Source organism: Salvia splendens, chromosome 10 (genome assembly GCF_004379255.2).
Source record: "Salvia splendens isolate huo1 chromosome 10, SspV2, whole genome shotgun sequence".
In the NCBI taxonomy this organism is placed as follows: Eukaryota; Viridiplantae; Streptophyta; class Magnoliopsida; order Lamiales; family Lamiaceae; genus Salvia; species Salvia splendens.
The window spans coordinates 15,505,279-15,517,459 of NC_056041.1; the positions used below are offsets into that span (position 1 = coordinate 15,505,279).

The 12,181-nt window shown below is 37.4% G+C and overlaps 2 protein-coding genes and 1 pseudogene across 3 annotated transcripts; 2 read left to right on the plus strand and 1 right to left on the minus strand.

Moving 5' to 3' along the window:
* The first annotated feature begins 580 nt into the window (after positions 1–580).
* On the plus strand, positions 581–3,753 carry LOC121751681 (histone-lysine N-methyltransferase ATXR4-like). Of its 2 annotated transcripts, none has more exons than XR_006040148.1 (7): positions 581–1,007; positions 1,379–1,434; positions 1,506–1,629; positions 2,131–2,263; positions 2,372–2,516; positions 2,786–2,857; positions 3,393–3,467. XR_006040148.1 is itself a non-coding variant. In XM_042146483.1 (7 exons), the coding sequence occupies exons 1-7, from the start codon at positions 621–623 to the stop codon at positions 3,509–3,511; spliced, it is 1,071 nt and encodes a 356-aa protein (XP_042002417.1). In that variant the 5' UTR covers positions 581–620; the 3' UTR covers positions 3,512–3,753. The 2 variants fall into 2 exon arrangements, 1 of the variants encoding a protein (XP_042002417.1); XM_042146483.1 differs by having other exon boundaries at positions 2,372–2,551; positions 3,393–3,753.
* A 284-nt stretch (positions 3,754–4,037) lies between these two features.
* Positions 4,038–7,315, plus strand: LOC121751678 (fatty acyl-CoA reductase 2, chloroplastic-like). Its single transcript, XM_042146482.1, has 9 exons — positions 4,038–4,832; positions 4,909–5,012; positions 5,123–5,322; positions 5,407–5,507; positions 5,692–5,899; positions 5,982–6,143; positions 6,220–6,301; positions 6,426–6,823; positions 6,907–7,315. The coding sequence occupies exons 1-9, from the start codon at positions 4,514–4,516 to the stop codon at positions 7,067–7,069; spliced, it is 1,737 nt and encodes a 578-aa protein (XP_042002416.1). The 5' UTR covers positions 4,038–4,513; the 3' UTR covers positions 7,070–7,315.
* A 152-nt stretch (positions 7,316–7,467) lies between these two features.
* Positions 7,468–10,466, minus strand: LOC121751680 (annotated as a pseudogene).
* Between the last annotated feature and the right edge of the window lie 1,715 nt (positions 10,467–12,181).

Genomic DNA, 12,181 nt, shown 5'->3' on the forward strand with positions numbered 1-12,181 from the left:
ATAACACAGTAAAAAGTAATTCTTCCTATATCCTTAACCTTTGTACCGATTAACAAGAGATTTAATGGCACACGAGTATATGTCACCCAATCAAACAAAACACATAAGCGTAAGAGGAAGACGACGACCTCAAACGGTGTGGCATCGGAAAAAAAATTGACAACATGGCGATGGAAATGAAAACACTGAATAAGAATGTTTTGTGAAGTTTAAAATAAGGAAAATAATTGTTCTGATAATTTTGTAAATGAATTTTGAAATAAGGAAAATAATTGTTCTGATAATTTTGTAAATGTATTGTGATAATTGATGATCTCTTAGTTTTCTCAATTTTAATTATATAACCAGCTTTAAAAGTTTTTCCACTTTTAATTTTGTAATTTTTAGTTTTTTATTGTATAATTTAAATTTTAGTTAAAATTACAATACATAATGTTTTGTAAAAATTAAAGTTTCGCCAGCTAAAAATGTGTAAATTTCTGGATGTTTGATTGGAATCTAACGGCAGATATTCTTTTTTATATTTAATTTTATTAATATTACGAAGGTTTTACAGTTATCCAATTTTGCATTTGTATTTCGAGCTTCTTCAGTTAGTTCACCAAACCAATAATAGAAAAATGTCGCGCTTACTCCGTTTCAGCCGTCAGGCTTTCGATTTCAAAACCCTCCACCACCGCCGCGCCGGAGCTCCGCCGTTCCTCTCATCCTTTTCCAATTCCGCCACTGAATCGGCCGGCGCTGCCTCCGAACCGAAGCCGCCTCCTTACATTCCGCCTCTCATTGGCATCCAGCTCACCAAGCATGCGGGCCGCGGCGCGTTTGCGCTACAGCGTATCGCCTCCGGCGAGGTCCTCCATTCCGCCAGACCTATTCTCGCGCACCCGTCCCTTTCCATGATCAACTGCGTTTGCTATTACTGTCTCAGGCGCCTCCCGAAACGAGGCCGCACTACCGAAGCTCACACGGTGTCGTTTTGTAGCGAACAGTGCGAACAAACTTCCAAGGTAATCTTTCACCATCATACGCTCGACGTCTGATTCTGTGTATTTAGTACTAGTATTCAGGATGGAATTTTGCTTATAGTGAAAACTGATTGGTGTTTTTTTCAGTTCGAGGGTTTGTAAACTGTAATTGCCCTCAATTTGGAAATACTGAGTTTAAGCTTAATCTATATGTCATTTTATCCATAATTTCTTTCTAAAAACACTGCAAAACATGCAGACCAGTGCCCTAATTGCACATACTTTTTCTGATTTACTACTGATCACTATGCTTCATCCACATCTCTGTTTTGAATATTTTGATCAATTCTTAGATTGTTGTTTGTTCTATATCGTGACTCCACTCACTTATAATATTTGTTACATGGCATCAGAAGTTTTACGATGTTGAGAAGCAGATAGACTGGTCGAGATTTCATGAATACTGCCGGTTGAATTTCTCTATTTAGCTCTTTACGGAACACTTGATGAATTCGATATTCACTGCTGCTTCTGCTGCAGACAGAAGGGTCTAAAATATCCTCTTATTGTGAAGAGATTTGCCTGTCAAGTTATCGCTGGTAACATCCCTACTGACATACTTGAATTACTCCAAGGGGAGGATTTGTCTGATAGAGCTCATCTGGTAAGATTCTCCAGCCCCGCTGATTGCCTTCTTAAACTTAAGGAGAATGTCTACCTTAGAATAATCTTTAAACTGGAGGAGGTGATATATATGTCTATGATGTTTACTCGTTAATTTTGTATGTTCTTCACCTGATCATCCCTCTGCTGTAGAGGTTTAAAACCTAGATCTATTGGCCATACAGTCCCAGCAATAAAAGAAAATCTCAGGAAACCTTGTGTGTTTTTAACAAAATTCTGGATCCTCACTTAACTAGATGGCTATTATTGGTTGGGTTTTCTCTGTATCGTGGTTCATGGCCTTATTCATTTCCAGGGAATTATGTTTTAAGGAAATTAAACTAGGTGCAGCCATATCTTAAGCAAGTTCTGTCTACATCTAATAAAAAGAGCAAGGCTTGGTGCTCCTACAATTAAATAGTATAACTTAAACCTGATTTAAGCTATAGTCATGAACTTATGTTTTATTCCAATGATCCAATCTCTGTGTAATGGTTCTCAGATAAAAGAGGAATTTGCCCTGCTGAGGAGTACCCTGGAAGATGCAGATATAAAGGTGGAGAAGCAGAAGAAGAAGAACATGGATGAAGGGAAGGGACCAATTGTTGATGGAGAGCCAGAGGAGCTGTTGTCATGTATCCTTGTGAACTGAATTTGGAGACTCTTTGCACTCTGCCCCCCTTTTCTGATTACTATGCATTCACGTGAACTTATACGCTGTTTCTTTTGACCTGATATGATAGTTCTGACTGAAGAATGGTATACTGATGTTTTGGGACGAATACGCTTCAATGCCTTTCGTGTTGAACTGCCTGTGCAGTCACATGAAGATCTCCTTTCTTCAGCAGCAGCAACTGTAGAAGGAGAAGCTGCTGTTGGAAATGCCATGTATATGCTTCCATCCTTTTACAATCATTCTTGTGGTAATATCTTTTGTTTCATGGAAAGTCCAGCGCTTGCATGTTTTTTACTCGTAACACTACTTAACTTCCATTATTTGGAAAGTAAGACCCCATACAAAAAAAAAGGTTTTATTTCAATACTAGTAATTAAGAATTCTAGCTGTAGCTAATGGCTTGTGATAATCTGCAAAAGAGCAGCGATAGCATTAGCGATTTCACAGGTCAGTGAGTATGTCATTTTTCCTTTCATTGCAGAACCTAATGTAAATATTGTATGGAGCGACAGTGCAGAAGGAAAGATGGTGGCTCTCCGTGACATCCAAAAAGGTCCTTTCTTTTAACTAAGTGTTGTGCTCGATTTTATTTCAATTCTTCATAGCTTTTGCTGGAGTGTGTTATGCTCTGAGGAGGTTCTGCATGGTAGCTCTAGATCTCGGTGTCTCATGATTTAATATTATTTCTAGGATGGCCCGATCTGATTCTTTGTGAAAGATTACTTGGCAGAATTTTCACCCTTTCTATAAAAGCATGTTAACTTGAAGAGATTGAAAAAGGCTTTCCCTTGAATAGGTTTCCTTCAACATTTTTTCTGAAATTACGTGAAGTGTTGAAAACTATGTCTCATCTCATCTAGATAATCAAGCACACAATAATCTTTTTTTCTTTAACAAAAGAAGTCCTAGTTAGGTGATTAGGTTGCATGTTTTCTTTGTGAAACTAAGATTAATTCAGAGCACTAAGATGGTGCTTCCATCCCACACCCCTTTTAACTATCATTCAACGTCACTTTAAATTTTGTGAAGTAATGTCCGAAAATGAACGTAACATCACTAAAGGTTAAGTGCGTGTCATGACATTGCAGCGGAAGAGGTACGGATATGCTACCTTGATGCCAGCATGGGTTATGAGGCTCGGGCAAAAATCTTGTACGGAGGATATGGTTTCGTATGTGACTGCCCCAGATGTGTTGCAAAGGAGTGAAGTCTACTGGAGAGAGTAGCAGAGAAAGGGAAACTTGCCATATTCGAGACTTCGATCTATTAATTGGTGAGCTTTTGCTCTCTTGGTGGAATATATGAAACAGCTAGGCAAGTTTTTATCTCTCAATAATGAGTTTAGCGGCCAAATATTGCGGAAAAAAAGTTTAGAAACCATATGTTGTGATTCAAAATCATGTTGTGATTCATCATTTTGATTTATTAGATAATCAATTCATGAGCTTAGTAGATTGATGTGGAATTAAATCGGTTAGTATCAAATAATGCTTTATGCTTATATAGGATCATTCTTTTTTTCTTATGTATATATGGAGTTATACTCTCTGCACAATGTATGTCACAATCCCAAATAACATTTCCTTATCCAAAGAGATGTGTATAGATTTCTTGATATCTTTTACACGCATGTATTGCCCGCAAACGTGAAACCAGCAATTTACAACAAACTTTCACAAATTTCAAATGTCTTAAAAAAAATACTACAATCTTCAATATTTTCTAGTGTTTCTACATCCTTCACACAACATGATTAAAGATGAGGAATTTGCAATGACTACCCTGTTATTAGCAATGTGATTTTGTTAAGATTGAAAATTCAAGTCAGGACCTCACACCCTTTATTCTGGTTTTATTCGTGAAATATTTTGGTGTGTGAGACGTAAAAGAGAAATAATAAAAACAATCAGCTTTCCACTAAATCAGTCATTTCCAAGTAAACGTGTGTGAAGAGGGGGTGGCAAAAAGAGAGCCTTCTTGTTATCCTCCTAATTCTCATCTCCACACTCCTTAAAATCATTAACAATTCATCAATTTCATTCACACCCCTGTTAATCTAACCAAACACACATCTTAAATAATAGTTTGTTGCAAGAAAAAATAAGGGTAAAAAAAAGAAGAGTAGCTAACTTTGCAAACCTACCATTTCTCATCAAAAGAGCTTCATCTAACCTTGCATCCTTTTTTACTAATTTTCACCTGTGCAACAATGGAGGCTTTCTCTCTGAATTCCTCCATCTCCTATGGAGTTAAAGCTTCCAACTTCAACCACAGGCGGCTTTCAACACGCAGTCCAAGAAGCATGGTCTGCTGCCAAACTGGTAGCCATGCCATCAAGTCTACTGGGATCTCTTCGGTTCTCACAGAGACGTCGTCAGCTTTGATCAGCCAAGATCATGGGCCTACGTTGATGGAAACCGGGAGCCTAGTCTTGAGCCCCAATGGCAAGGATGAAGGTATTGGCATTGTCAAATTTCTAAGAGGGAAGACCTTCCTCATCACTGGTGCAACTGGATTTCTTGGCAAAGGTATTGTTTTCTTACCTTTTCAGATTCTCAGAAACGTCATTTAATTCCTTCCGTTATCCCTTGCATGAATTTTCAGTTCTCATCGAGAAAATGCTGCGAACGGCTCCTGATGTTCATAAGATATTTGTTCTGATCAAGGCCAAGAGCAAAGAAGCTGGAGCAGAGAGATTGAAAAACGAAGTATGGAGAGCTTTGCTTTCATATATATATATATATATATATATATATATATATATATATCTTCGACTTCTTTTTCCTGTGTAAGCTTCTGAGATGTGTGTCTGTTGTAGATCATCAACGCCGAGCTGTTCAAGAATTTGAAACAAATTCATGGAAAATCATATCAAGCTTTCATGTTGAGTAAGTTAATTCCGGTGGTTGGGAATGTATGTGAAACTAATCTCGGATTAGACGAAGATGCAGCTGAGTTCATGACCAGAGAGGTTGATGTAATCATAAATTCTGCAGCAAATACCACTTTTGATGAAAGGTTATGATATCCATACTAGTTGTTGTTCCCATCTAATTATAGGGTTACTGATGATTTTTCAAGTAAATGATTTGATGATCTCAGGTATGATACAGCCCTTGACATAAACACATGCGGCCCGACTCGACTCATGAGCTTTGCGAAACAATGCCTGAAACTGAAGCTCTTCGTACAAGTATCGACAGGCAAGTAAAGAGTAGCTTAAACACTGTTATACAACGTCCAACCTAAGAGTATCCAACTTCTAACTAACTTCCTAAACTCATTCTAGCCTGTCTAAATTTGCATGTTAAAGGTATATACCTAATAAGTTTTATACTACATTTTTCGCAAACTTAAACATGTTTCTTTTTGTTATATTTGTAACAGCTTATGTAAATGGACAAAGGCAAGGCAGAATCATGGAAAAGTCTTTCTGCATAGGTGAAACTATAGCAGGTGAAACCGTTAACGGAAACCATCAAATATTACTTCCCAAATTGAGCGTAGAAGATGAAATAAAGATAGTTGTGGAAGCAAAGAAAACTCTTGGAAATGATTCACTGCTTCAGGCAATGAAAGAATTAGGACTGCAGAGGTAATCTCAATTTATCATGAAATATTAAAATCTCCTCAATACATTCCTAATAAGATAACGAAAACATATGTGCTCTATCCAGGGCTAAGAAATTCGGATGGCAAGATACGTACGTATTCACAAAGGCTATGGGAGAAATGATGATAGATAATTTAAGGGGTGATGTACCAGTAGTTGTGATTAGACCCAGTGTCATCGAGAGCACGCACAAAGAACCATTCCCTGGATGGATGGAAGGAAACAGGTAAGTCTGATGAATAATGCTGCAAGTTTTTCATTTTAGTTTTTAATGTTGACTAAACGACATATATGGCCAACAGAATGATGGATCCGATCATATTGCAATACGGAAAGGGGCAGCTCACAGGATTCCTTGTTGACCCCAATGGAGTTCTTGATGTAGTAAGTAGCCATGCTAAAGTTGATAAAAGTATATTAATTTCTTAGTAGTTTCCCTCAAAGAAGTCGAAATCTCTTACCTGCTTGGAACTTCAAGTCCGGTAACTGAAAAAATGACTTGCTTTAGGTTCCAGCGGATATGGTTGTTAACGCGACCTTAGCAGCAATGGCGAAGCATGGGGAAGTTGGGAAACCAGAGTGTAGCATCTATCAGGTTGCATCGTCTGTTGTCAACCCATTAGTTTTCCGGGACCTAGCCAAACTGCTCCACGAGCACTTCAGTTCCTCACCCGTCATGGATTCCACTGGGACTCCAGTTCATGTTCCAAAAATGAAGCTATTCAGCTCTATGGACGATTTCTCTGACCACTTGTGGAAGGATGCAATCAATAGAACTGGATTAGGAGCTCTGACCAATATTGAGGGGAAGTTGTCCCAAAAGCTTGTATTCATGTGCAGAAAATCAGTGGAACAAGCAAAGTATCTAGCAAGTATCTATGAATCATACACATTCTACGGCGGAAGGTAAAAGCAACTAAATCTTGATGTTATACTGTGTTACTCTGATGCTGGATGATAATAAGAATAAACAATGTGTAAAATGGCAGGTTCGACAACAGAAATACCCAAAGATTGATGGGATGCATGTCGAAGGAAGAGAGACAACAGTTTGGATTTGAAGTCGAAAACATCAACTGGAAAGACTACATCATTAACGTGCACATTCCGGGGTTAAGGAGGCATGTCATGAAGGGAAGAGGCAACAGCTAATGCAGCTTCCGTCGAACAAAAGACTTATCATTAATTTCTGTAGCCAACTGTAAAAGAGTGTTTTCTTTTTCTCTATTTCTATTCATGTTTTATGCAATATCCACAAAGAGGAGGCCAGCAATTTGCCAGTTCATAAAATATTTATAGAACAGTCGCACATCCGTCTAGGATAAATTGTACTAATACATGCTTCAGTTTCTGCATTTCTGCCAAGACAATGGAATAATCACTGTTTTACAAGATCAACATCGTTCCAGTAGCACATAAGCTTTAGGCTTCACCCGTTCGATGAACAATGAATATAGCATCCTGAATATGCATGCTGATGAAATAACTCACCAAAATTTCTAGGAAAAAAAATGCTTTCACTAGATTATCAGGTAGGGAGTGGTTCCTGCAAACAAACTGTTACCAAAATCGTAGTTCAACAAGAATGCAGCAGCTTTGATTGAGAGAAGATGGACAAGCCAATGTTAGGTATTCAAATTTCTAGTGAAAACAGGTGAAAATATCATGATAATACAAAAGCAAGAAAAAGAAAAAGAATGCACCTTGGCTCTTGTTGATGGAGAATTCAGAACGATCAACTTCTCTTACGTATATGCCACAGATCTTCAGATGAAAGAGAGATTCCACAACAATAGGTTCCAAAAGTTTGATGCTTAAAATAATATAAACTTCCACAGTAATGGATCATAAATGACAACAAAATTTGGAGATGTTTCTATACAATAAGAATATAGCAGTGCCAATATTTTTTATTATACCCATACAGCCTAGTTAACCATCCTCCACCACCCCTACCAGGGAAACCCAAAGAACAAATAAAGTATAACGATGATAAACTATTATACATCGGTATTATGGTGTCACAATCCTATGTGAAGGAACATCGAAGGAACAAGGTCAACAACAGACCAGGCAAGACCAGCATACTGAAGGAGCCTGATGCCAGTATCAACATCAAATGACGTCTGCTTTGAGAACATTTTCTGGAGATAACCCGACTGCTTCAATACATCAGATTTCTTATCGGTTGCATTTAAGGTAGGTATATAGCTAGTCGATCTAACTGGGATTCCCAAAGTATTTGAAATAATTGGAAGAATCCATTTGGCAAGAGCCTTGCTACAGAACTTCACGAGAAGGATTGTCGGGATTCCTAGTAGTAGTCTACCCACAAAGGCAGGAAGCATAAGCTGAGGGGAGAAAACACGAGCAACATCCTCATGGTGAAACTGATGGAACGTCTGGTGGATTCCAATCACCTGGATCATACAATTTCCTGTTAACGATACTTGCAAAAAGACACGGGAGTTGATAATATAACATGCATTGAACAGAACTCTTACTAGAAACAGGAACACCACACTTACAATACCAAGGGAAACTCCATTGAAGGCAGTATGATACTCAAAACTTGGTGTTGGAACTTCGGGAGTCGGGTATGCAAAGAGTAACAAGAAGCATAGAGCAGCCCAGAAAGATACAACTGCACAGGGAGAGACTTAGTTCTCAATAAAAAACATGGAATACATTGGTGAATCATCCAAGCAGTAACCTTACAACCTAATGTTTATTATAATTATCATTTCTCTACATGTTCTGCCTTATCTCCATTAACTGACCCAACTTTTGATAATTAGGTTATACATGCTCCAGCATCTAGCAATTTATCTGATGTTATTGTTAACCTCTGTTTCATTTTGCAAGGTTACACATTCTTGCTGTTCTTTTAAGCGACTACCCGTAATTTCCTCAAATCGACTGGTGGACATGCTCTGCAAAAGGGAACCATCACTCTTACCATTTTGGCCATAAACTATGAAATTATCTATGTATTCTGACACAGAGAGCCAAACTGCCAGGGTTCCTAGTCCCAAAGCCAGACCACCAATGATGTCGATCAAGCTGTGCATTCCAAGGTATATCCTTCCTGTCAAACATATATGTTTAGAGTTTGAACTTAAAAGAATGCAAAACATGGTCCCTAAGACTATAATTGTTGCCTGTATTTCACATTGTTTGACATTACAACGAGCACATATCTATATAAACATAAACTTATATAAACATAAATAGTTAATAGAAGGAAATCTCTCCAACAGATGTTATAATCTTTCATTGAAATTCATTCATGATGTTCAACTAAAAGAACCATTACAATTTAATACTATGTAATTTTTCACGCTAAAAAAAAACTCACCAAAACCGATGAGACCGACGACAAGACAAGCCAGGATGATTCAAGCCACTCTAATAGAGAGATCATTACTTTCAGTGTAGTCAAGAATGTAGTGTAAAAGGTACCTGTATAAACACCCAATAAGATTAGCCAGCAGAGGATAGTCAATCTATGAGGCACTGGCATGTCAACGTGTAAAACTGACTTTTAGATCAAAGCAAACAGTTTGCTACATATTTAGGAATCAGAACATATCCTTTTCTTCTTTTTCTAAGTTAGCACCAGGGCAATTTAAATGACAAATATACTTAGGAAACAAATGCAAGAAAACCTCAATACCCTGATAGACAGACAGTATTAAGAGTGTGAGACGAAGGTAATCCGTATTCCATTGCATTATCTTCCTAATCTTTGGTGGCTGTTACTCTTCCGACAGGCGGAGATATGGGTCTAGGCGCTGAAACCACATCCTATAAGCCCGTAATCATAAATTGAATCAGAAACAGCACCACAACTGATAGAAGGCACATCTAACTTCATGGACAACTGAAGAAGTTACCTTTATGCAGTTTCCTGTATAATCACAGAAAGCTATCAAGAGTGTCATTTGCCTAGCCAATTTGCAATGCCCAGTCTATATATAACACAGAACTAAAAGCATTAGCCCCCAAAAATGGAACTTTTCATACAAAACCAGCATCCAAAAAATTTCTAATTCTCTCAAATCAGGAAATAAATACACGAAACAGATAACGCAGCCTTGCATATGAAGGGGCGTGAGAGGGCTTACCCAGAAAAGGAGGGGAAGAAAGGCGGTATAAAAAGGCACAGAAACAACACAAGATAAACCAGAAAAAAATGCATCCAAACATCTGTGCTGGTATTTCTGCAAAAGCCCATAAAAAACCACTCAAAAATATAATCTTTAGACATATTTCTTCAAGAAAAGCACATCACAGATAACAAACCTGAATCTTTATAATAATGGGAGTTCCAGAAATCACACGTTGACAGACCCATGGCTGTGTGCAAGATCTGAGCTTTTGAGTCACCTTCAATTTTGAAGAAATCATAATCCAAAGTGCTATTCCACATAATGAAATCACTTGCCACCCTGTTGTTATGCTCACCATCTCTCTCTCTCTATCCTCAATACACTATGTTGCTCAGTTAAAAGAGAGTGAGATTGAACAATAAGAGCATTCACAATGGCGGATGTCCTCGTGGACGTCGGACCGGCGTGGACAGGCATGGGGACGTCCGCCATTAGGCAGCATGCATACGGATACGGACGTCCGTTGCGGACACCGAAGTTCCTCGCCTTTTTGAGACGTCCGTATTGCGTTGACACGACGGATGTCCCGATTTTTTTATTGTTTTTATAGATGTCCGTCGGGGATGTCTTTGGGGATGTCCGCCATTATATAGTGGGATGTCCTTATGACGTGACAGTGCAATGAGATGTTCTTATGATGTGGCAGAATGTATTTTTGGGAATTCCGTCGGGATGTCTGGCGGGACATCCGTTCGATTTTGGCACAGAAATTGTCAGCATTTGAGATTCTATACGGTGGACTTGGACCATGAATGATATTCATTCTTTTTATTATTATTACTACAAGTATATTTTTCTTTCTCACTGTTGCCTGCTGCCTAGCTGGCAGATGCAAGTGGCCTGAACCACATGAATTTAAGCAAAAAAAAAAGAAAAAATTCAATTGCGTACATTGCATCATCAATAATCAACAAAATTAGTATCATCGTTTTCCATTCCGAGCTTGTGTGGTAATTTCAGATTATTGATTGACACTCTGTTACAAAATAAATAAATATCTAAAATAAGAAAAATTCAAGAATTTAAATTTGCCAGCTGATTTGTTGTACACTTTTCTTTGTGTTATGTTTTGAATTTTATTGCATGGAAAATGTGTCACAATCTAATTTTTGCAATAATTTAATATTCAAACCTACAGTAAGCTAATCATATTCAGTATAACGGGAGTACACTTTTCTTTATTGTATGGAAAATGTGTCGCAAGTCGCAACCTGATTTTTGCAATAATTAAATATTCAAATCTACACTAAGTAATAAAACTAACTATCCATAATAAGCACATTAATATATCTACTTTCACTATCACGTCATCATTCTCCTCAATTTTAATTTTTAAAGCAGGAGAGTCTAGGCAGTGCGATATCCGTCACCATTCCGCCGCGACCATGTCCCAGACCATCTTTGCAGGTTGCTAGCCCAAATGTTATACTTTTACCTTTTACTCTCAAAATTCTCTATATATTAAACACTTTCGAGTCTTAATTAAATCCTGTTTTGTTGATAAAACAAATATTTCAAAAGAAATATCAACTTCTTGGTGATAAGAGCTATTGAAGAATTTAGATAATAGTATATTTTATACCATAATATGAGATGAGGATAAAAGGGGGGAATTTACGAGAATGTTTTAAATAGTCTAAAAAGATAAGCTGGATATAAATACATTGAAAAAACGACGAGAATAAATAAGAAAGAAATAACAAGAGGCAAATAAAAGAAAAAATCAAAAAAAAGAAAATTGAGGAGTGAGAAAATAGAGAAAAATAAAAGTACGCGAATACGTTGAAAAGACATACTACGAGGAAAACAAGTTGATATGGTAGTTGTTAGGAAGATAGTTCAAGTAGGAAAAATAAAATAAAAATAATCAAGGGTTTTAGAGAAAATAAGAAAATTAAACAAAAGTCTATTTTGTTGAAGGCGTGTGATAAGTGTCGAGATTCGCAAGCACACTAAATTTCTCCATCGTCGTGCAAGCACACTTAAAAAGATTATGATAAACATTGCTGATATTTTGATTTGAGAATATATACTTTGTCATAAACACTTGATATTGAGTGACATAAATTGCATTATATACACTTGTGATGCG

Bases quoted from the DNA above. Each gene is read 5' to 3' on its own strand.
- LOC121751678 (XM_042146482.1), top strand. From the start codon at position 4,514: ATGGAGGCTTTCTCTCTGAATTCCTCCATCTCCTATGGAGTTAAAGCT. The intron at 6,144-6,219 runs GTAAGTCTGATG...TATGGCCAACAG, and splicing joins GGATGGATGGAAGGAAACAG to AATGATGGATCCGATCATAT. The intron at 6,302-6,425 runs GTAAGTAGCCAT...GACTTGCTTTAG, and splicing joins CCAATGGAGTTCTTGATGTA to GTTCCAGCGGATATGGTTGT.
- LOC121751681 (XM_042146483.1), top strand. From the start codon at position 621: ATGTCGCGCTTACTCCGTTTCAGCCGTCAGGCTTTCGATTTCAAAACC. The intron at 1,630-2,130 runs GTAAGATTCTCC...AATGGTTCTCAG, and splicing joins TGTCTGATAGAGCTCATCTG to ATAAAAGAGGAATTTGCCCT. The intron at 2,858-3,392 runs GTCCTTTCTTTT...ATGACATTGCAG, and splicing joins TCTCCGTGACATCCAAAAAG to CGGAAGAGGTACGGATATGC.